Here is a 22,165-nt window from a genome sequence, read left to right as displayed (position 1 = left end):
GTTGAATACAGAGGAGAATGAATGGGATGGTAACATAGAGAGTAACCCAGTTTTAGGACCGGCAGAGAAGATAACTGAGAAGGAAGTTGAGGAAGCGATAAAAGCAATGAAGATTAGAAAAGCGGGAGGGCCGACGGCAGTTGTGGGAGATATGTTGAAGGCAGCAGGAAGTTGGGGTGTGAAGAGAATGACAGAGATCTGTAATCTGGTGGTGAAAGAAGGCCGCATTCCAGTGGATTGGGAACTGAGTACCCTTGTCCTTCTATACAAGGGGAAAGGTGACCCTCGAGAGTGTGGCTCGTACCGAGCGATAAAGTTATTGGAGCATGGAATGAAGGTATTGGAAAGGGTGTTGGAGAGGAGGATAAGGAAGAAAGTGAAGATCGACGAAATGCAGTTTGGGTTTATGCCAGGAAGAGGAATGACAGACGCGCTTTTTATTGTGAGGCAGTTGCAGGAGAAGTACATGCAGAAGAGGAAGAAGTTGTTTCTTGGGTTTGTTGATCTGGAGAAAGCATTCGATAGGGTTCCACGCAAAGTATTGACATGGGCAATGAGGAAGTTCGGAGTGGAGGAATGGTTGATCAGAGTAGTGATGGCAATGTACAAAAGAGCACGCACAGCTGTAAGGACGAAGGATGGGAACAGTGGTGAGTTTGAGGTGAAGGTGGGAGTGCATCAGGTGTCCGTACTAAGTCAACTACTATTTGTAGCTGTGATGGAGGTGCTGGCACAGAACATAAAGGAGGTTTTACCGTGGGAGTTGTTGTATGCAGATGATCTGGTGTTGATTGCGGAAAGTATGGATGGGCTGAAGGAAAAGATAAGTGGAAGGAATGTAAGGAGACAAAAGGTCTGAAGGTAAATATCGGAAAGACGAAGGTGAAGGCAAGTGGTAAAGCATGTGGTGAGGTGGAAAGAACTGGGAAGTTGCCATGTGCTGTGTGCAGGAAGGGTGTCAAAGTGAACTCCATTCAATGTACAATGTGCGCTGAGTGGGTTCATCAAAAATGTAGTGGTCTGAGAGGGTCATTAACCAGTGTGGCAGCTACTTTCAAATGTAAGGTGTGCACAGAGGGAGCTGCAGATGGAGGAAATGTTGAGTTGGATCTTGGAGACGGCGTGAAGCTGGAAGGTGTGAAAACATTTTGCTACCTCGGAGACATGCTGAATGGAGAAGGTGGATCAGACTCGGCAACGGTTGCTAGAGTGAGATGTGCATGGAAGAAGTTTCGGGAACTGAGTGGCGTGCTGTTGACGAGGGGTGTCGTTGAAGCTGAAGGGAAAGGTGTATGCTGCAATGTGTGAGAAGTGTTATGATTTATGGGAGCGAGACATGGGTAATGAACGTAGAGCAGCAACAAAGGTTGGAAAGGGTGGAAATGCGAATGGTTCGATGGATGTGCGGAGTATCGTTGAGAGGAAGACAAATGATGAATTGCGAAAAATGATGGGAATAGAGCCCGTGATTGATGCTGTGAAGAGGAACAGGTTGAGATGGTTTGGTCATGTGTTGAGGAAGGATGAAAGTGACTGGTTGAGAAGAGTGATGGAAATGAATGTAGAAGGAAGTAGAGGACTGGGAAGACCGAGAAAGACTTGGCTAAAGATGGTGGAAGAAGAAATGTGGGCAAGGGGGTTAACAAGGAGAGATGCAGAAAATAGGGCAAGATGGAGAAGATTGTCATGGGGACCGCAAGGCTAATCCCCGCTCTAGCAGGGAAAATGGCCTTAAAATGCATGTTGTTGTTGTTGTTGTTGTTGTTGTTGTTGTTGTATTATATATAATATTCTAATTATATTATAATATAATATAATATTATATTATATGATATAAGTTTATTTTTAATTATTTTTAAGCCAATGTATTAGTCTGGACTGACAATGCCTGCAGTCTCGATGTGGGCCACATTCTTCATTTTGCGGACCCTTGGACTAATTGGTAACAGTAATTAACAACATACGTCCAGACCGTACTACGCATCTTCTCGGCTCGCTCAGCCGTTAACTAGGGATGAGGCTCGTGGTACCAATAAACGTAACGCATTGGCTGACTTGCTGGTCCCATCCGCCCAGTATCGGAGGAGATTGCCGAACCAGCTGGGGTTTGTACCAGGCAACAGATGACCCATAGCAACAACAATGTTTTCTTATTTAAATGGAATAACAATGACTTGTCATAACAATATAAATTCACTTTTTCCTTTGGCCTTTCGATCCACTTTGTGTGTGGCCCTGATGAATCGCCCATTCGTGCACCAAAATAAAAACTCTTGACACCAATTATATGTGTATTTATTGGAAATGAGAGATCGGCAAGTCTTGCCCACATTTGTATGTTAATTGCTCTCATGCTGGCCACAAACTTGAGTAGCTTCACCAAAACACATGGGTTATTTTACGCCATTTATCTGTCCTTTATTGAATAGTTCATGAGTTGCAATGGACCATTTTATTGTAGAAGATGTAAAAATAGTAGTTGTCTAAATTTTGCGTAGTGACATTGTCTACCCTGAGCAAGTTGTACAGTAAGTAATGTCTATACTGGTGGGATAATTATGTAAAACGGATGTCGAGAGAATCGTCACATATGCTGTGCAACAGAGGGGTCTCGTTAAAAATATTTGTGATGGAGAAGCTTGGAAATTTTAAATGATCCCTCAAAACAATCCAGACTTGCTACCTTGTGATTTTTTTTCATCTTTAGACTACTCGAAATCCCTGGTGTTGGCTTAGCGGCTAGGGTGCCAGCTTAGGATCCTAGGATCCTAGGATCCTGGGTTCGAATCCCGGTCGATCGCTGAATTAACGCCAGGGGGGTTGACTCAGCCTGTCATCCTTCTGAGGTCGGCTAATTTGAGTACCAGTTCACTGGTAATTCCCTGTTTGTCGTAAAAGGCGACAAACAGGGTTGGCGGCAGGAAGGGCATCCGGCCGTAAAACATTGCTTCAAAAAGGGGACCAACAAAAACAACAACAACAACCACGGTGCCCGAAAAAGGCCAACCCCCACTTTGCGGGGAAAAATGGCCTCTAAAGGTGGTTTTTTTTTTTGGTTTTTTTTTTAGACTACTCGAAGTTAATCTGGGTGCAGCTATTTTGCAGTAATTCGCCTTCATCATTTCATCACTTTTCTTGTATTTTTCTGTTTAGCTGGCCTGCTGGGTGCATTTCGTGCTTTTGGCCCAGTATCAGTGGAATGGCCTGGTAAGGAGGGCAAGCACCCACGGTTCCCACCGAAAGGTATGGTGCCTAAAGGTAATGGGAGCAAACCCAGGGTAATGTATTATGTATATTGTATGTTGGTGTGGTGATAATTCCTGCACTCCTAGTGGGGTAGTGGTTTTCACTTTTGAAGATTAATTTCCTGCACTTTGAGTATGGGGTAGAATGTTTATTTTGAGGTGTACATTGTGCTTGTGTTGGATCTTGAGGTGTGAGCCAAATGTAAGGCACGGGTGTTTACTTTCTGTCATGTCTTAATGCACTTTTTAATGCTTTGTGTTGTTTTTAATGTGCTCTTTATTTTCATTATTTTAAATGGCTGATGTATTGTTCCTATTGGTATGAAATGTCTGTCTATGGGTAGTGGGGTAGCTGCTTTTCAGCTACCTCGGGAAGTGACGTCCCTGCTCTCTGAGTCCCAAGCTCAGCTGGCTCTGGCTTGATAGTACCTGGTATTGGCCCCTTGTCCAGGGTAATGGATCCCCACTGCATTGTGGGGGAAGCCTCTTTCGGCGAAGGCTATGAGGACACTCAGATATCAAACCACACCTGTAGGTCAGCCTGGGCAGCACTACATCGTGGATAAATGTGCTCATGAAAGTGAGTGGTAGCACAAATTTAGGGATCACTTCGCAGCATCTGCAGACAGTTATGTCCACTTTGAACATCAAGGGCAGTTGTAATATTGACGACCATGGCCAGTCTGCTCTGCCTATGTGCATCAAACTTCATGTTTGCATTTACTGCACCTGCAGCCAATGATGCTCATAGGAATCGAGAGTGGGAGAGGGATAGCGAACACCTCCATCCCTTTAGTCGCTTCTCTGCAGGTTTTTCCCTTCACGAGCACTAGGCTTTTTATTGGCACGAGCTCACCTGGTCACCACCCATTTTACCGATACAGTATACAGCTATCACACAACAGACAAAACAAATGCTTGGTGAGCACGCCAACTTTGGGAAGAGATTCGTCGAAAGCGACAACTCGCAGCATTATGAAATATCGAGATAGATACTTTGTCATCATTCTGAATCTGTTGAAGAACACATCCTAAATTGGTCACTTTTGTATATTAATTGTATATTACTCCTAAATTTCCCAATAGTCGGTCGATAAACTCCTCGAGATGCTGATCAACCTACTGCAATCGCGAAGCACATGGTCGACCTCTTGATCCCCGCCACTCGTGAGGCTCCGTCGCTGAGATAATCTGATGAGAAGGATCAGCGTCAAGAAAACGAGCCACATTGTCCATACAGCTGACGCTCACGAACCATACAAGTAACAGATCTCATGAGTCTCTCGGCAAACGCTCGCTAACACATTTTGACCAGCGATGCTTCTCTGAGATGTGGTACCGAAGGAGTTGTCTTTGTCTCAGAACATTGGTCAGAATCCAAGTCTCACATCTGAAGGGCAAGACTGTAAGCACTAAGGACTTGGACTCAGACTTTCGTCCTCCTGCTTGGGTACTGACAGCACCACACACTATGGTCCAGTGAATCCATGACTCTTCAGGCCTGACCCAGATGTCTATCTACCTCTGGCTCACAACCTGCAGAGACATTAATATCACTGCCAAGGTATTTTAATCTGTGACCTCAACATCCTTGCCACAGACAAGAAAGCAGCATCCGATATGTCATTGAAAGCCTGGATTTTAGTCTTGAACCAGGACACCCATAATCCCAGTGGCTGACTGCTCATCCAGTGCCTTGAAGGCCCCCATAAGGATATCCAGAGTCTCTGCAAAGATGACTGCATCATCTGTGAAATCAAGGTCAGAGATATTGATATTCATAAATGATGCACCACAGCTTGATCTCTCCAATATCCTCCCCAGAATCCAGTTCATGCAAGGGCTGGAAAGTGTGGGGGCCAGTACGCACCCCTGACGTACTCCAGTAACAACTGGAAATAAGTCAGAGATAGAGCAGCCATATACCTCACAGCATTCTCAGTACTAAAGTATAGTAGCTCTCGCCTGCGTTCGGTGAGGACCCGAAGAGCAAGGATATGGTCAATCGTTGACCTCTTTGGTGTGAAGCCTGACTGCTCTGGCCACTGGTGCTCAAGCTGATGGTGGCGAAGCTAATCAATAATTATCTGAGCTAAGACCGTGCCTGGCATTAAAAGCAACGTCACCCCTCGGTAGTTGTTGCAGTCCTGGTGATTACCCTTCCCTTTTGATAGAGGGACAGCAAAGCCCCTCTTGCAGTCAGTTGGGATGATGCCTATGCTCAAAACAGAGCACAGAAGTGCATGCAACATGTGTGCAGCTTTTCCACCAGCCTTGAGAAGCTCAGCTTGGATTACACAAATCCTTTGAGTTTTGCCCCCCTTTCAACTAGTTCACTGCAGCCTGTTTCCACAAAGACAGTTTACAGTTGATTGGAGGGTCAGCAATAGGGATTGTAACACCTCTGCCATCCAATTCAACAGCTGGTGGGTCAGCCTGGTATATTGGCCTGGTCAGCCTGGCCCAGCGGGCCTTCACTTCAGACTCCTCTGTCAAGAACTCACCACCCTCTGCTCTAACTGCAGTACACTGAGGGGCAGGCTTGGGGAACGTGATGCACGGATTCCTCTAAACAGGATGCAAATCACTTGGCCACAGGTAATGCTCTATCCTTTGACAGACTCCTCGTACATAGGTCTCCTTGTCAACCCTCAGCAAATGTGCAATTTTATGCCCCAGCTCCCAAAACAGCTCAGTTCTGCCATCAATCCTGGCCCTGCGACGCGGATCAATGGTATCCAGTGTCCTTTTGGAGGCAAAGGTCCTCTCCGTCTCATGGTGGGTTCCAGGGCACCCACCTGCAACACCAGGGATTGTAGTTTTGAAGGTATTCCACAACTTTTCAGGATCCCCTAGACCCCCACACAACCTGTTCACAAACTTCTCAGTTACCCTTTCAGCCTTAAGCTTGCTGACATCCAGCCTAGGCTGGGATTATACAATTCTTTTGGATTTGAGCTGCAGCTTCAGAGTTGCTACAGGTCTGGTTGGTTTTGAGGAACTGAGCACTCCAGTAGACCCTGAAGTTCTGGAACAACCTTTAACAACCATCGAAAACATGGTCATTCGCTTTTGCCACACCACCAGTGGTGCAATATCAGCGATGTGGCTATGGGTGCTGAAACCATGAACCAGCCGCCCTAAGTTCACGACATCTTGTGAAGTCAAGGAACTTGGTGCTGTTCTGGTTCTTGTTTCCAGACCCATGGGAACCAACATTTGTCAAAACCATCCCTATCAGTGCCAATCGATGCATTGCAATCTCTCAAGACTTGAAGTATCTTGCCTGGTGCACTGACCAACCATGGACTCAAGTGCGGCATAGAATGCCTCCTTCTCGGTGTGATCTCTCGCCTCAGTCAGGGCATATACCAACCGAGGCCAGGGAAATGACACCCAGAGAGTGACGGAATCCTCAGTCTCTAATATGCTCGTTGACGAGTGTTACCTCAATTGTCATAGTAGCTGGCTTATTGTACACAACCACGGCAACTGCCTGGGCATGTTAACCATCAGAGCGACCAGACCAGTAGTAGGTGTAACTACCCACCATGATCTCACCACTATTTGTTCTCCAAACCTCAAAGTGCTGCAATACTGATGTTCAAACGCTGGAGCTCAGATGACAGCAGAAACAGGTGATCATCCTCTCTTAGACTGAGAACATTTTAGGTACCTACCCAAAGGGACTCTTCAGGTTAACCTTGAGGAGACTACCATCAGGTGGATGACACCTCAACACCACCCTGACACACACCACCACAATCTGACTCGGTAGGGATTTCTATGGTTTTCCTCCTATTATCAAAGAATTGGGGTCCCAAAGGCTTTGCCTCAGCCCCATCATCTGCAGGGCAGCTGCACAGGAGCTACTCCCATAGAGTGGGTATTTCTTAGTTTCATTTGTTTGTTTTTTGTGTATGTTGCGGAATGAAGTGCTTTACGGTGGCTGGAGTGCAAAATCCTGCCACCAACCTCCTAGACATGGATAACCCAACTGTAAGCATTATTTTGGGTTCTAAAAAGACACCATGCTCTGCCTTTTTGGCTGCCATTACGCCTGATCACGAGGTGCGGAAATTATATACCCGAATGAGGAAGAAGCAGCACGAGCCAGTTGCGGGACGAAGGTATTTTTGCACAAACCATCCTGGCACCGCTAATGGGGTATTACGGGACATGGTAATCTAACATTGTAATTAGCTAATTCCCTTTTTTTGAGCAATATTTTAGTGAGTCTGTAACCCTAGTCCTGTGTATTTTATTGGAAATTTGATTTTGACTTTTTTATTTTCTTAAATAATTATAAATTTGCTATTTAACCGACGATCAAAATGCAAGCTGGCATGGATATGGAAGGAGTTATTTAACTTGGAGTTGTGTGAAGGTGTAAGTAACCAACTTTAGAAAATTTTAATTAGTCATGGCGGCACTGCTTGGTTGTCAGTCACTCCCCTTGGGATATTGACTTTTCACCGTTTCACCTTGTTGGGACAGTCCTCGGTTTCCGTATCCTTGGACTTCATCCCTGATTTGAATCGTAAGTGTCCTCGTAGCAGTTTGGGGTAAAATGGTTTCATACATGCAACCTGCAACATGCTGACTAGCAAATTCGCAAGTTTTGGGAAGCAAAATTGAATGGTGCAACATTCTACTATTGTTTACAAATGAAATTTATGATGAAGTGCAAATGATAGAACATTGATTAATCACTGTTGGGGAAGGTGATACAGGATCCGTCACTGCAACAAAGCAAGTGACGATTGCAGCAGATATTTTGACGGGTTGGAAAAGAAAGAAAAAAAAGTACTTTGTATCTTTGATATCACTTCTACTGTTGCATAAAATTTGATGGAGCTATGAATTTTGCAATAAGATTACCTATTTCCAACAAGAAATACGACACCCTTGCCATTTTACCATTGTATGAGATTGAACCCTGCGTTTGTTTTTTGGTTTGGTTTTTTTCCTGCTGTTTTTAACCTCATGTTTTGTAAGACTTGAGCAGTTCAAACCCTTCGCTCTCTGTACCCACCTTACCCAGTCGAACCCAGCTGCTCCTGGACTCTGTCCTCCTGACAAGGTGGAGAAGTTTCTGTCAAAACTCGACTCTGATTCTGCAACTGGATCAGACGGCATCAGCCCACAGATCCTAAAATCCTGTTCTGCCGCTCTATCTCACCCTCTCTATGTTCTCTTCACCCTCTTTTACTCAAGGTCATCTGCCACCTGCTTGGAAATCAGCCAACATTAGTCGAAATTTACACAAAAAATGTGCAAAAACAGATCCTTGCAACTACAGACCTATCGGCCTGCTCCCAATCATCAGCAAGGTCATGGAATCCATCATCGCTTCTGAAATTAAATCCTTCCTCTTCTCCAATAGCTTGCTCTCGGATCATAAATTTGGATTCAGACCAGGCCACTCTATTCTGGACATGCTGCTTCTGCTGTCTCCACAATGGATGGAGGTACTCAATGCCAAACAGGAAATCAGAACCATCTCGTGCCTTCAATACTGTCTGGCACCCTGCCTTGCTCGCCAAACTCTTATGGTATCCATGGAAACCTCCACGCATGGCTGGCGGACCTCCTCTCTAGTCATAATCAGTGTGTGGCCCTGAATGGTTTTTCTCATCTGCCCTTCCTGTTCAGGCTGAAGTTTCTCAAGACAGTGTTCTGGGCCCTGTGCTTTTTCTGGTCTTCATCAATGATCTCTCTGACTTGCTGGAAAATCCTGTATCTCTTTGCTGATGACTTCACTCTGCCACTCTATATCTCAACCCTCAGATTGGCAGTATGCAGCCTCTTCACTCTCTGCAGACCTGGATAAAATCACAAACTGTTCAAGCACGTGGAACGTGTTTTTCAATCCTGACAAATCTCAATCTCACTCTCACTCTCGCACTCACACTATGTCTCTCCGTAAAGACAGTCTGGTCAACCCTCCCATCTACTTTCTCAACAATCATCTCAAAAAAGTTCTGTCTCAAGGTTTTGGGTCTTACTATCTGCCATAATCTTTCCTGGGAAAACCACATTTCCAATCTGGCCTCCAAAGCCAGTTGCCAACTTGGCATCCTCCATCGTGCGAAGTCCTTCCTTGGCACACCTGAGCTCCTCACCACATACAAAGCTTCCATCCACAGCTCAATGGAATACTCCTCTCCCCACTGGGCTGGTGCACCTGCCTCACACTTAGCTCGGCTTCACGCTGTAGAAAACTATATCGCCACTCAGTAGAGCGCATACTCCCGCCGTGGGTTTAGTTGGAATAATACGTTTTGTTTGACATCCCCTCTCCCCAAAACAATAAATGAAAAAGAAATTAAGCCCTAACTCAGATAATTAATTTTGATATAGCTCGGAATTGGAGGAGAAAAACATCATTTAAGAATAAGAATAAAAGCTTTAATGCAGTAAAACAGAAAAAAATCTTTCCAAAATTTTTTTCCAAAAAACATTCCTGGATCCGGAATAATATCCTGAGCTTCACCAAAAACTAAATTCTTCCTTATCCCAAGGGCAATCATCCCACCAACTTTCATCCAAATCTGTTCAGAACTTTTCCAGATATCTTGTTCACGAACATACGAAACACACACACACACACACACACACACACACACACACACACACGGACGGACACGATCGAATGCGTTATTCCCTCGCGGGAGTAATAAACCTGAAAATCGCAGAGCCAGAACCAGAATTATTTATTTGGTCTGGGAAGCCCATGCGAGGTATCTTCTTCTTCAGCCTCTCACATCCCTGGGTGAATATGCGATCTTTTAAAAAAAAAAGTTAGAATTTTTGCCAAATCTGTTTTATTCGTTTGTTAATATACCTCAGCCATTGACAAATCTGGAACTAAGTCTTTATAAGTTCATCAAATACTGACACCGCGAATGACATTTGCTGAGCTAAATGTTGATATCTCTTCAGAGGTTTAAAAAAAAAAGAAAAAAGAAAAAAAAACAGTTTTAAAGCATTATACGTATCAAACGATACATTTTATGAAATGGGGAAACCTAATACACACTTTGGTGGTTTTAAAACATCACCGCTTTGCACAAGAAAGGTGCAAAAACAGATCCTAGCAACTACAGACCAATCAGCCTTCTCCCAATTATCAGCAAAGTCATGGAATCCATCATTGCTTTGGATATGAAATCTTTCCTCTTCTCCAATGGCTTGATCTCTGATCATCAATTTGGTTTCAGACCAGGTCACTCTACTCTGGACATGCTGCTTCTGCTTTCTCAACAATGGATGGGAGGTCCTCAATGCCAAACAGGAAATTAGAGCTGTCTCCCTTGACATATCACGTGCCTTCGATACGGTCTGGCACCCCTCTCTGCTCACCAAACTCTCCTCCTTTGGTATCCATGGAAATCTCCACGCATGGCTGGCAGACTTCCTCTCTAGTCGTAGTCAACGTGTGGCCCTGAATGGGTTTCTCTCATCTCCTCTTCCTGTTCAGGCTGGAGTTCCCCAAGGCAGTGTTTTGGGCCCTGTGCTTTTTCTGGTCTTCATCAATGATCTCTCTGACTCTCTTGAAAATCCTCTCTATCTCTTTGCTGATGACTCTACTCTCTGCCGCTCCATTCCTCATCCCTCATATCGGCAGTCTGCAGCCTCCTCACTCTCTGCAGACCTGGACAAAATCAGACTGGGCAAACAAGTGTAACATGTCTTTCAATCCTGACAAATCTCACACACTTACGATGTCTCTCCGAAAAGACCGACTGGACAACCCTCCCATCCACTTTCTGAATAATCCTCTCCAAGAAGTTCTGTGACTCAAGCTTTTGGGTCTCACTATCTGCCATGACCTTTCCTGGGAAAACCACTTTTCAAATCTGGCCTCCAAAGCCAGTCGCCGACTGGGCATCCTCCGCCGTGCGAAGTCCTTCCTTGGCATGCCTGAGCTCCTCACCACATACAAGGCTTTCATCCGCAGCTCAATGGAATACTGCTCTCCCCTCTGGTCTGGTGCTCCTGCCTCACACCTAGCTCGTCTTCACGTTGTTGAAACCAAAGCGTTCAGAATCATTGGAATCTCCCTCGATGAAGCTAACTCCGAGGGCCTTTCACTCACTCACCGCAGGCAGGTTGGTGGTCTTTCCGTTTTCTACCGACTCCTCTCTGGCCTTGCCCCCCCAGCTCTCTCTGAGCTCTGTCCCCCAAATATTCCTACAGGTCGCACAAGATCTGCCAGCAACCCTCTCATAGTTAAACTGCCAAAATCAAGACTCTCTGCTCACCTTCACTCCTTCATTCCTCTTTTCTCCCGCCTCTGGAACAAACTCCCTCACTCTCTTCAATCCCACTCCTCCCTCCAGGTCTTTAAAACAGCTGTTCACCACCATCTCTTATCTTCCCCCATCCAAAACCTTGATCTCTTCTACCCCCGCTAATTTCATCCCAAATCCACTTTTTTGAGGTGACTTTTGACTTCTTTCCTGGAAGTCCTTGGTGTCCTTGCGTTTTATACCTATCCTGCCTCCTCCCAGGCCCTCTCCCTCCCAAAACATCTCCCGATGTCCCTGCTCTCAAATGTTGTTTGTGTGCTTCCTCTTCTCTCCCCATCTTGTCTACCGCTCCCTCTTTTTATATATACCCTGCAAAAAAAGAAACGGAAAAGTAGTAAAATCGTAAATATCTGACAGAGTGTTGCCGATATCCATACAAAATTAATACCAAAAATGAATTGGTCATTTCTGCATGGATTGGGATGGATTGGTGTGGAAAGAATGAGGCACTGCAGAAATTTGGCGAAAATATGGAACAATCGCAAAAACACAACCACTTGAGAGCCTGGTGCCGAAACACACCAACATGACATGCACGTGCAACATCACTTGTGGGGCTATAAAAACGTTGGGTTTTCATTTGCATGCCATCACAATCTTACTGCAAGTGAACAGCGAAAACATGACACGACTCACGGATGAGATTCTTCGACCACACGTCCTTCCCATTATGCAACAAGCGAACGTCATTTTCCAACAAGACAACGCCCGACCTCACACGGCAAGACTGACAACAGCCTTTTTGAGGAATCGCAACATCCAGGTCCTGCCATGGCCCTCCAGGTCTCCAGATTTAAACCCAATCGAACATTTATGGGATGCACTGGATCAACGACTGCGAGCACGTCAGCAACAACCACAGAACCTCCGACAGTTGGCACAAGCACTGCAGGCAGAGTGGGTGAACATTCACCAGGCCACAATTCGGGATCTGATTGCTGCCATGGGACGACAATGCCAGTCAGTTTTGGAATCTAATGGTGGCCATACAAGATATTGAGCACAGATGACCTTCACCTTGAAAATCTACTGTTCCATGTGTCATAAGGAACCTGGGTCAATGAGAATGATGTGTGCCAATTATGAACAATCGATTACCATCTGTTGATTATTTATATGATATATAAAATATACATCTAAAATCACTTTTGCGTTTCTTTTTTTGCAGGGTATATTTTGTTTGTTTGATTTGTTTGTGTGATAAATGTTAGCTCTTTCACGAGCCTCGATTCTGTATACAAAAAAAAAAAATGTCAGAATATGTCTTTATAAGAGAAAAAAAATGAACATTAAAGACGACGATGCTAAAAAAAATACACCGCTCTAACGCATAACCACGAGTTTAAACTACATTTACAACAAATATGAAAACTATTTTCATATCACAATGTTAAATATAGAAGATAATGTTAAAAAAAAAATGAGCCCTATCTTCCAATGGTAAACAATCCTTCAAAAAATTCCTGGATCCGGAATAATATCCTGAGTTTCACCAAAAACTAATCAATTCTTCCTTATCCCAAGGGCAATCATCCCACCAACTTTCATCCAAATCCGTTCAGAACTTTTCCAGATATCTTGTTCACGAACACACACACACACACACACACACACACACACACACACACACACACACACACACACACACACGAGTGAATGCATTACTCCCTGGCTGGAGTAACAACGCTTTTAGAATCATTGGTATCTCCTGTGATGAAGCTGATTCTGAGGGCTTTTCACTCACCGCAGGCCGGTTGGTGGTCTTTCTGTCTTCTACCGACTCCTTTCCAGCCTTGCTTCCCCTGCTCTGTATGTGCTCTGTCCCCCAAATATTACTGCAGAATGCACAAGATCTGCCTGCAACCCTCTTCTGGTGAAACTGCCAAAATGCAGACTCTCTGCTCACCTTCACTCTTTCATTCCTCTTCCCCCCTCCCCCTTTTTCTGGAACAAACTCCCACACACTCTTTAATCCCAGTCCTCCCTCCATGGCTTTGAAACAGCTGTTGACCACTATGTCATAGTTTCCCCCATCCAAAATCTTGATATTTTCTACCCCTGTTAATCCACCCCAAGTCTACCTCTTTCCAATTTCATTTTCTTTCCTGAAATTCCCTGTCATGCCCATCTTGTTGTTCATCCCATGTACCTCACCCCAGCCCTCTCCCTTCCACAGATCTCCTGATGTCCCTGTTCTCTGCTGTTGTGCTTCTCTCTCCTCTCTCTCTCTCTCTCTCTCTCTCTCTCTCTCTCTCTCGTCTCTCTCGTCTCTCTCGTCTCTCTCGTCTCTCTCGTCTCTCTCGTCTCTCTCGTCTCTCTCGTCTCTCTCGTCTCTCTCGTCTCTCTCGTCTCTCTCGTCTCTCTCGTCTCTCTCGTCTCTCTCGTCTCTCTCGTCTCTCTCGTCTCTCTCGTCTCTCTCGTCTCTCGTCTCTCTCCTCTCGTCTCTCTCCTCTCCCTTCATTGTATGTTTTATGTGTTGGCTCACGAGTTAACTTTGTATCAAAAAAGACTTGTCCTCTGATACCTGTTGCACAAGATAAACGATGGCACACAGGTCTGCTAATGGTTATTACCTTATTTGTAATGTATAAAATGAATCGCTTTTTGTATCATAGAGTGTGTACGTGGTGTGGGGTGGTTAATGGCGCATATGGACAAAGTTTGTGTTGTAATCCTTTTGTGTGGTGTGTGTAGGATATGTGTATTTGCTGTTTGAGTCTGAAACGGGTGTACGAGCATTACTACAAGCTTGCACACACGATCTTGCTGGCGGTGATGGCTCTGCGGATTATTTCTATACTGTGTCCAGCCGTCGTATGCGTTCTAAAGAGGTATGCATATTTACCCCGAAGGGCAAAGTGGGGTTAAGCAATTGGTTCACTCTGTGTGTCTGTCTGTCTGCAGATGTCAGTCCAGTCTATGGTCGAGCAACTGCTTAATGTCAAATGAATTTTATATTTTGAACACTGTATAACACGATTTGGACCATTAATTGGAATTTGAGCTTGCAGTTTAGCAGAGCGTTGGTTTTGAATTTGTCAAATTGTATGGAATCTCGTCCCAATCACTATGGGTAGGGAACGAGGGAGGATTGATTCGATGTGGTGGAGGGGGAGAAACATAGCGATTGTATGATTGGCTGTGTATGATAACATGCACACTTGATAAAAACATACCGATTGATAACATCCCCCCTCTACCCCCTCCCTTCCCCCCCCCCCCCCCCATTCTCCCCCACATTTTTGCTTGAGTTCGTCATAAAAGGTGTTGGTCTGTACAATCCACAGGCCCAGATATGTGACGTTCCCCAAATGTTTTGTCCGCAGCCTATGGCTGCTGGTTGCATTATTGCTGGAAGTGCATCTGTGCCACTGATGCAGTGCCTGTTATCAATTAACTGGTACTCGTTTTGCCGATCTCAGAAGGATGACAGCCTAAGCTAACCCACCTGGTGTCATTTCATTGGAACGATAAGGGCTTAAACTCAAGACCCTAATATCGTAAGCCAGCCTCCTTAACTGTTGAGCCAACACCAGTCATGTTCCCCAAAAGAATCGACTAATTTTGTATACATCAATATTGACTTTCCCCAAATAAATTCTCATAGCAATACTGTGCTGGCGTGCTGTATTTAATAAGACCGGTATCTGCTTGTGCACGTATATTAAAATCCATAGGTGCGCAAACAAATAAAATACATTTAATCCATTGTCCTGCACCACCAAGCCACCAATCATTTGACATGGTGAATGTGCATTACTATGTTCCAGCTCTGGTTTCCTTTGTACATTGTTTATCGCCACATACACTGTCCTACCACAAAGCATGGGACATTATCAGTGGGAATGTCACATGTATTGGTTTCAGAGGTGAGTTCCAAGGAAGTTAATAGTTGCCTGTCAGATGGGTCCTTCCTGTAGAGTGGTCTAGACTGTCCTTGTCATCCTCATGTGTACCACAAGGGATGCTGTAGATTGCTGGAAGACTGGCAAAGCCAACCCTGACCATCAAAGCACCTTGATCTGGAAGAAAACCAAACCAATGACTTGGTTATTTATGCATATTTTTGATAAATAAATTTGCTCAACAAACTTGGTGGGGTGGTGGTGTAACTCTCCTTTCTCTCCTCATCAAACTTCGACAATGTGATGGAGTTCAGGCAGACAGGATGTCAGGCAATTGCTGAGCGTTGAGCGTTGCAGTTCATGGCATATTATGGAGTAATGGTTGCACGCGAGCCTTTCATCAGTGTATTCTATGTACCGTGTCACATGGCGTGGTGCAAAGAATGTTTGTTTGTTTTTTCGGTTTTTTTGTGGATCGAGTCCAGTTGTGTATTACCCAAATACGGCTGGATATGTCGAATTTTCTTTAACAACAAATGACCCTGACGATGGCCGCAGTCCGAAAAACTGTGGGATGTGCTTTTCAACGAATAGATAATCCCAAATTTCAACCAGTCAAATACTTGTAGCAGATGTTCAACGGTCAGTTTATGTGCAAAAGATAAAGGCAGAAAACTATCTGTTGCAGAAAATTAGTTGTGACTATTATTTATTTATTTTGTCGCTCCTCAAATAGTGATGTCACTATCTAACCTAAGTGCTTAATATTGTAATTGCCCCACTAATTGACAGTTGCTGCAAAACATGATTTTGTGTGATCAGCATCTGGTCGTTTTGCTGTAACAGAATATGAGTCTGAAGGCTAGTGTCGGTCTGCAATGGCAGACAAGATAAACACTGGATTTGATAACCTGAAAAGCCGATGACAGTATGTTGGCCTCGAGACATTTTCGGCATTATCCTTTTGCCATCGCAAAAACAGTTGCTCCAATGAAGGGCTAACAGGTATCAAAACATCCCATGCATTATATTACCTTTTGGTTGATGTAATCAATCGGATGCATGGATACGCTATTAGATGTAACAGAGGTCTGGTTTATCTGCCCCAACCCATCCCCGCCCCTTCCCCCTTCCCCCCTTCCCCCCTTCCCCCCTTCCCCCCTTCCCCCCTCCACTCCTCTACACTCTTGACATGTCTTAATTTTTCCACAGGTGCAAGTAATCCCCTGGGTCCAGGCAGACTCCAATTTTGTCCGTGGTCCTTCTGAGCGTCTTGAGCCTGGACGGACTGTTTTTGTGGGGGCTCTGCATGGCATGCTAACAGCAGGGGGACTCGCTGCTGTACTCAACGACCTCTTTGGGGGAGTCGTTTATGCTGGCATCGACACTGACAAGCACCGATACCCAATCGGTACCGATATAGTTTTTCCTTTTTATTTGTGCAGAGCTAGAGTGGAACAACTAAGGAGTGATGTGAGCAAGCTTTTGAATGAACCATATATGCTCGTAGTTTGGTTGAGCCTTGCAATTGCCCTACCAGGAGGGAACACCCCATAATGGGGAGCAGTGATGTGTGGTATGTGAAGTGGATGGTGTGGAGCCATTTCATTATAGTGTGTAATGTATAGATGGCACCCTTGAATCCATGTATTTAACACAAAGAAAAGCGATGGTCCTTCAGTGAACTAAAATCTTTTGTTGCAAAGCACATCCATTGTCGTGATTGGTTTGCTGTCGTCGGTTTAAATCGTGATATCCAAAATGTAGGTCAAATTGTTACCAAAATAACATTTTGCCTTCAGCACTGCATCCACTTAGCAAAAGCAACATTTTTTTCGTTTTGTTTATCTGCCAGTGAGTCTATGCTTTAGGGGTGCAAATGAAACCCCCGTTTTGTACACTTATTGCTGCAATCTTGTGCAATGTTGCTCTTAAACTCGAAACAATCAAGCTCGAATACACCGAGGCTGTAGTGCTGGCTTTGAAGATGGGAGTCATTTCTTTATTAATTGGTTCACAAGTTATCAGTGACCACTATATTCGTCGTGTGTGTGTGTGTGTGTGTGTGTGTGTGTGTGTGTGTGTGTGTGTGTGTGTGTGTGTGTGTGTGTGTGTGTGTGTGTGTGTGTGCGCCTCTGTGTGTGTGTGTGTGTGTGCGCCTCTGTGTGTGTGTGTGTGTGTGCGCCTCTGTGTGTGTGTGTCTGTCTGTCCGCAGCATAACTACCCGATGATATCATCCGATCTTGATGAAACTTGGGTGGGAGGTCGATATCATGATCTAGTTGTGTTCTGCCTAGAGTGGGCGTATTGCGCCCATTGTGGGCGGAGCCACGCCCGAAAAAGATGTCTTTTTAGGGGGTAATTGAGTTCAAGCTACATATTCTCTGAGGGAGTTGGTGGAATTTGACAGGTTGTTCGGTATTTGGTTAGGCCAATATCATGTGTCTAGCCCCATGGAGCTCGATTTTTCATTTTCGCCCCAAGGTCAAGGTCACAAGGTCACAAAATTTAGAAGTCGATGTTTGATGGTTTTATTACATTGTTCGCTTCCTGATAGGGTGAAATGTCGTACATGATCTTATATTATCACATACATCATGGAATACAAGTTTTCCAACAAATTTCAGAATCTTCGACCTTTGACCTTTGAAGGTCACAAAGGTCAAAGTTTCAAAGTTGTCGGAATCGAACCGAATTTTCGGTATTGTGTAGCTAACTAACCTCATAACTGATTATACATTATTTTATATCATTTCAAGGTCAGTAACCTTCGTTTTGACATTTCTGGGCCTGGCCTCTCCGGGCCTGTTTCGGTTATAGTCCGTCCTTTGTCATTGAATACCGCTCGCTCGTGGACCGTCGTCGTCTCCTGACTTTTTTAAATCTTAAATTGACCGTTGGCATTGGCCCCTTCCTCATTTATCTCAATTTTTACATTAACTTGTTTAACATGAATTTATACGTGACATGGCACAGACTCTTCCTGTTGCTGCTGTGTTGCAGGGTCAGGTCGTGTGACGTTTGGAAATCACAAGAGCTACATGAAGGCAGTTACGGCTGCATTTGTAGAAATAAAAACTGCAAAGTTCACCAAGAAGGTTTGGCTGGGTGGCTGTTCAAAGCTTCCCCTGAATTTTGCAACAGAAATTGAGTTTAAAACAATTTTGATTTTGACTTTCTTTAAAAAAAAAAATAATAATAATAATTAAGGAACAAATCTGTCTTTTATAACCTGGTACAGTTGTGATATCGTGCATGTATCTATTCCTGTTTGTCTGTTTATTTGTCTTGTATTGTATTTGAGCTTGTTTGTCTCGGCCTTGGCTAAGTCGTGTGCTCTATGATGCAAGCCTTCAACATTCTCATTCCCTTTCTTGTTTCCGTTTGCTTCCTGTCCAAGATTTTTATGGATTGAAAACATCTCTATTTAAATCGATGTATTGTCCTTATTGCTTATTCTGTATCACCCTTCTCTTTTAACCGAAGGTGGGCGTAGATTATGTTTTCACCAATGTCTGTCTGTTTCGGAGTTTGCCTGTCTGTGAGCAGAATATCTGTTTTGGACGGATGCAGACGAAATTTGGTGGAGGTGTCGGGTGTGTGACGATGACAGAATTATTCGGTTTTGGTGAAGATCCGGATCAGATATGATTTTTTTTTTTAAATTTTCTAAGTGATCCTTCAACATTGAAAGATGAGGCCAAAAAAGACATGCAATAGTATGATATTTACTCCCGCCGGGGAGTTATGCATTCGATCGTGTCCGTCCATGTGTGTGTCCGTGTGTTTGTGAACAAGATATCTGGAAAAGTTCTGAACGGATTTGGATGAAAGTTGGTGGGATGATTGCCCTTGGGATAAGGAAGAATTGATTAGTTTTTGGTGAAGCTCAGGATATTATTCTGGATCCAGGAATGTTTTGAAGGATTTTTTACCATTGGAAGATAGGGCTCAGCAGCGGCCACCCACGGCGGGAGTATGTGCTCTACTGAGTGGCGTTCCAGTTAAAAAAGTTATGGATGACTTTTGACGAAACAAAATGGATGAGTTGGTTTGCTGACGAGAGCAAGACGATTTGATTTTGGTGCAGGTCCGGATCCAGATCAGGCCCATCAGTGGGATACAAAACGTAAATTGTTCAGCCTGGTGGAGGTATGCGCTCTACCGAATGTCGTTCTACTGACTTCCTTTATGACAACATTGTATGCTAATACATTTTCAATAACACATGAAAGGGTTTCTTCGTCTATGTCTGTCTGCTTCATCACCTGTCTGTTTCTTCGCTTGCCCGAATCCATCCATAACTTTGAGATATTCTGCTCACAGACAGAAGCAGACAAAGAAACAGACAAACAGGGGTGTAAACATAGCCTCCTTTCATTTCACCTTCGGTGGTGGAGGTATTAAAATAAAATAAAACACAATTACCAGACGTGTTTCAATAAAAATAAAGAACTTATTTTAGAGTTTGAATTTTTCTTACCTTTGGTATTTTTCCCGGAACCGGCTACAACTTGCAATGAACATCGGCATTTTTATAGATGGGATGCACTGTAGTCGGAAGCAAACTTGATAACCCGGCAACATCACCAGCACGTACACCAGCATCCATTAGACAAATAACATCTAATTTCCCTTCTATGGTAACACTTTTATGCTTCTTCTTGGCCACTCTACAGTAAAGTACATTTCTTTATATGCGACGCAAAGGAATTCGTGTACAGTGTAGGTGGAGGCAAATCCCGTGGCGATGGATGTGAGAGACGGATGCTGTCGGCAACGCAAGTGTAGGTTGAGCCAACACAAATCAGGTAGTGGTATTAATGAGGCGAAACCGTATTTGCAAAACGACGTAAATGGTGGAGACGTAAATCGGGATATTACTGTACTTGTACTGCTGAGCTTCGTACGAATGACTGCTTGTTCTTTTTAGCTCTGCCCTTATACTGATCTGGTGCTTTGAAATTTCAAGATGACTCTTGAATGGAAACTATCACCATGTGATTTTGCTTTGGTCCAGTTCATTTTTATCCAATCAAACAAATGTCATGTTTGCCTTTTTATGTTTTTCACTTTGGTTCCATAATTTCTCCCATTATTTATTTTACAGCTCCAGTCTGATGATGTGTGCTCACCCCTGATTTAAAAGAAAGAAAAAGAATGACTTCCTCTTTCATGTTCACTTGGCTTTTATTGAACAATTTGCATTTCAAAACGTTTTAAATTCTTAACTTTATTGTGGTCCAGGTTCAGATTGACCCATATCTGGAAGACTCTGTCTGTCAGCTCTGCTGCTCTCAGCCTGGAGCCTTCTTCTGCAGAGAGATGGTAAGCTTGTTTAGTGGATGTAGCAGCACGTTCAATCGAGTTTTGCTGTCAGATTTCGTTTTGGGATTGGTTTTTACGTTGTAAATCTTAACACATGTAGTTATCGGAACAAAATGGTGCTTGAGTACCTGCGAATTGCAGCGCTGTTAAATGTAACCAATGATAAAAACATGGCCTTTGAAGTATTGCAAACCACCACAGTTTCCCTTTTGTGTCGAAATGGGTCAAATTGGTTTATTTGCCTCTTTGTAATCTCGTATTGATGCTTTGAAGCCCCAGTAGGAAGACCCTGAAAAGCCAAAGGTTAGGCATAAAGATGTTTTCAGAATTTTGGAGGGGAAGTGGGTCGTTTGTTCTCTGTTTGCCAGGATTTTCCTTTTGGGGGAGGGTGGGATGGGGGTAGAAGCATTAGAAAGGTTGTTGGAGTTGGAGATATGTCAATATTTTATTTGGGTGTGTGACGGGGAGGTAAATAATCATTGCTCAGGAAGAACTCAAACTTTGCTTGACTTGAGATAAATTATCTCGAGTATCTTCCTCCAAGCACATGATGCATTTCAATTTTCTGGTTTCCACATACACAACTTTTTGCACAACCTTTTCCAGATATGCTTCAAGTATTTCTGCAAATCCTGCTGGCATTGGCAACATGCTGTTGAGAGCCTCCGTTTCCATCGCCCACTAATGCGTAACCAGAAAGGACAAGAATTGTAGCTCTCCATCACCTGGTCATGACCCTCAGCTCCTCCCCCCTTAAGTCCTAAGGCGACCCTTCTTCCTCTTCAAACACTCCTTTTCTTTCCCTCTACTCTTCACATTTTCACAACTACCAGGATGATGTTCTTAAGACTTTTTTGTATTTTCTTTCTGAAGTGCATTGTGATGGAGGATTCCACAAAAGGCATTTTTAAAATTTCCTTGTTTTATTTTTGTGTTCTTGCTCACCCTCTCGTTCTCCCCAAGCCAATTTTCCCCTCCACTCACCACCTCTCCCTCCTTTCTATCCTCTTTTCTCCCTCTTTTCTCCCTCCTCCTTTCTCCCTCCTCCTTTCTCCCTCCTCCTTTCTCCCTCCTCCTTTCTCCCTCCTCCTTTCTCCCTCCTCCTTTCTCCCTCCTCCTTTCTCCCTCCTCCTTTCTCCCTCCTCCTTTCTCCCTCCTCCTTTCTCCCTCCTCCTTTCTCCCTCCTCCTTTCTCCCTACTCCTTTCTCCCTACTCCTTTCTCCCTACTCCTTTCTCCCTACTCCTTTCTCCCTACTCCTTTCTCCCTACTCCTTTCTCCCTACTCCTTTCTCCCTACTCCTTTCTCCCTACTCCTTTCTCCCTACTCCTTTCTCCCTACTCCTTTCTCCCTACTCCTTTCTCCCTACTCCTTTCTCCCTACTCCTTTCTCCCTACTCCTTTCTCCCTACTCCTTTCTCCCTACTCCTTTCTC

The 22,165-nt window shown here is 44.2% G+C and overlaps 1 protein-coding gene across 3 annotated transcripts in view; it reads left to right on the top strand.

Annotated features, from left to right (window-relative positions):
- LOC137433978 (cytoplasmic polyadenylation element-binding protein 1) overlaps nucleotides 1-21,593 on the top strand; it is a 66,995-nt gene extending 45,402 nt beyond the window's left edge. For 2 of the 3 annotated variants that reach the window (XM_078785880.1, XM_078785879.1), the window contains exons 7-12: nucleotides 3,154-3,243; nucleotides 14,255-14,391; nucleotides 16,618-16,816; nucleotides 18,409-18,503; nucleotides 20,653-20,733; nucleotides 21,340-21,593. In XM_078785880.1, the coding sequence (XP_078642006.1) occupies nucleotides 3,154-3,243; nucleotides 14,255-14,391; nucleotides 16,618-16,816; nucleotides 18,409-18,503; nucleotides 20,653-20,733; nucleotides 21,340-21,447 (710 nt within the window). In that variant the 3' untranslated portion in view covers nucleotides 21,448-21,593. Of the gene's footprint in view, nucleotides 1-3,153; nucleotides 3,259-14,254; nucleotides 14,392-16,617; nucleotides 16,817-18,408; nucleotides 18,504-20,652; nucleotides 20,734-21,339 lie in introns of all 3 variants that reach the window. The other variant, XM_068126525.2, reaches the window with a different exon arrangement.
- Nucleotides 21,594-22,165: the final 572 nt, after the last annotated feature.

This window comes from Myxine glutinosa, chromosome 10 (assembly GCF_964187855.1).
Source record: "Myxine glutinosa chromosome 10, kmMyxGlut1.1, whole genome shotgun sequence".
NCBI classification, from domain to species: domain Eukaryota; kingdom Metazoa; phylum Chordata; class Myxini; order Myxiniformes; family Myxinidae; genus Myxine; species Myxine glutinosa.
This window is presented reverse-complemented; position numbering and strand designations above follow the sequence as displayed.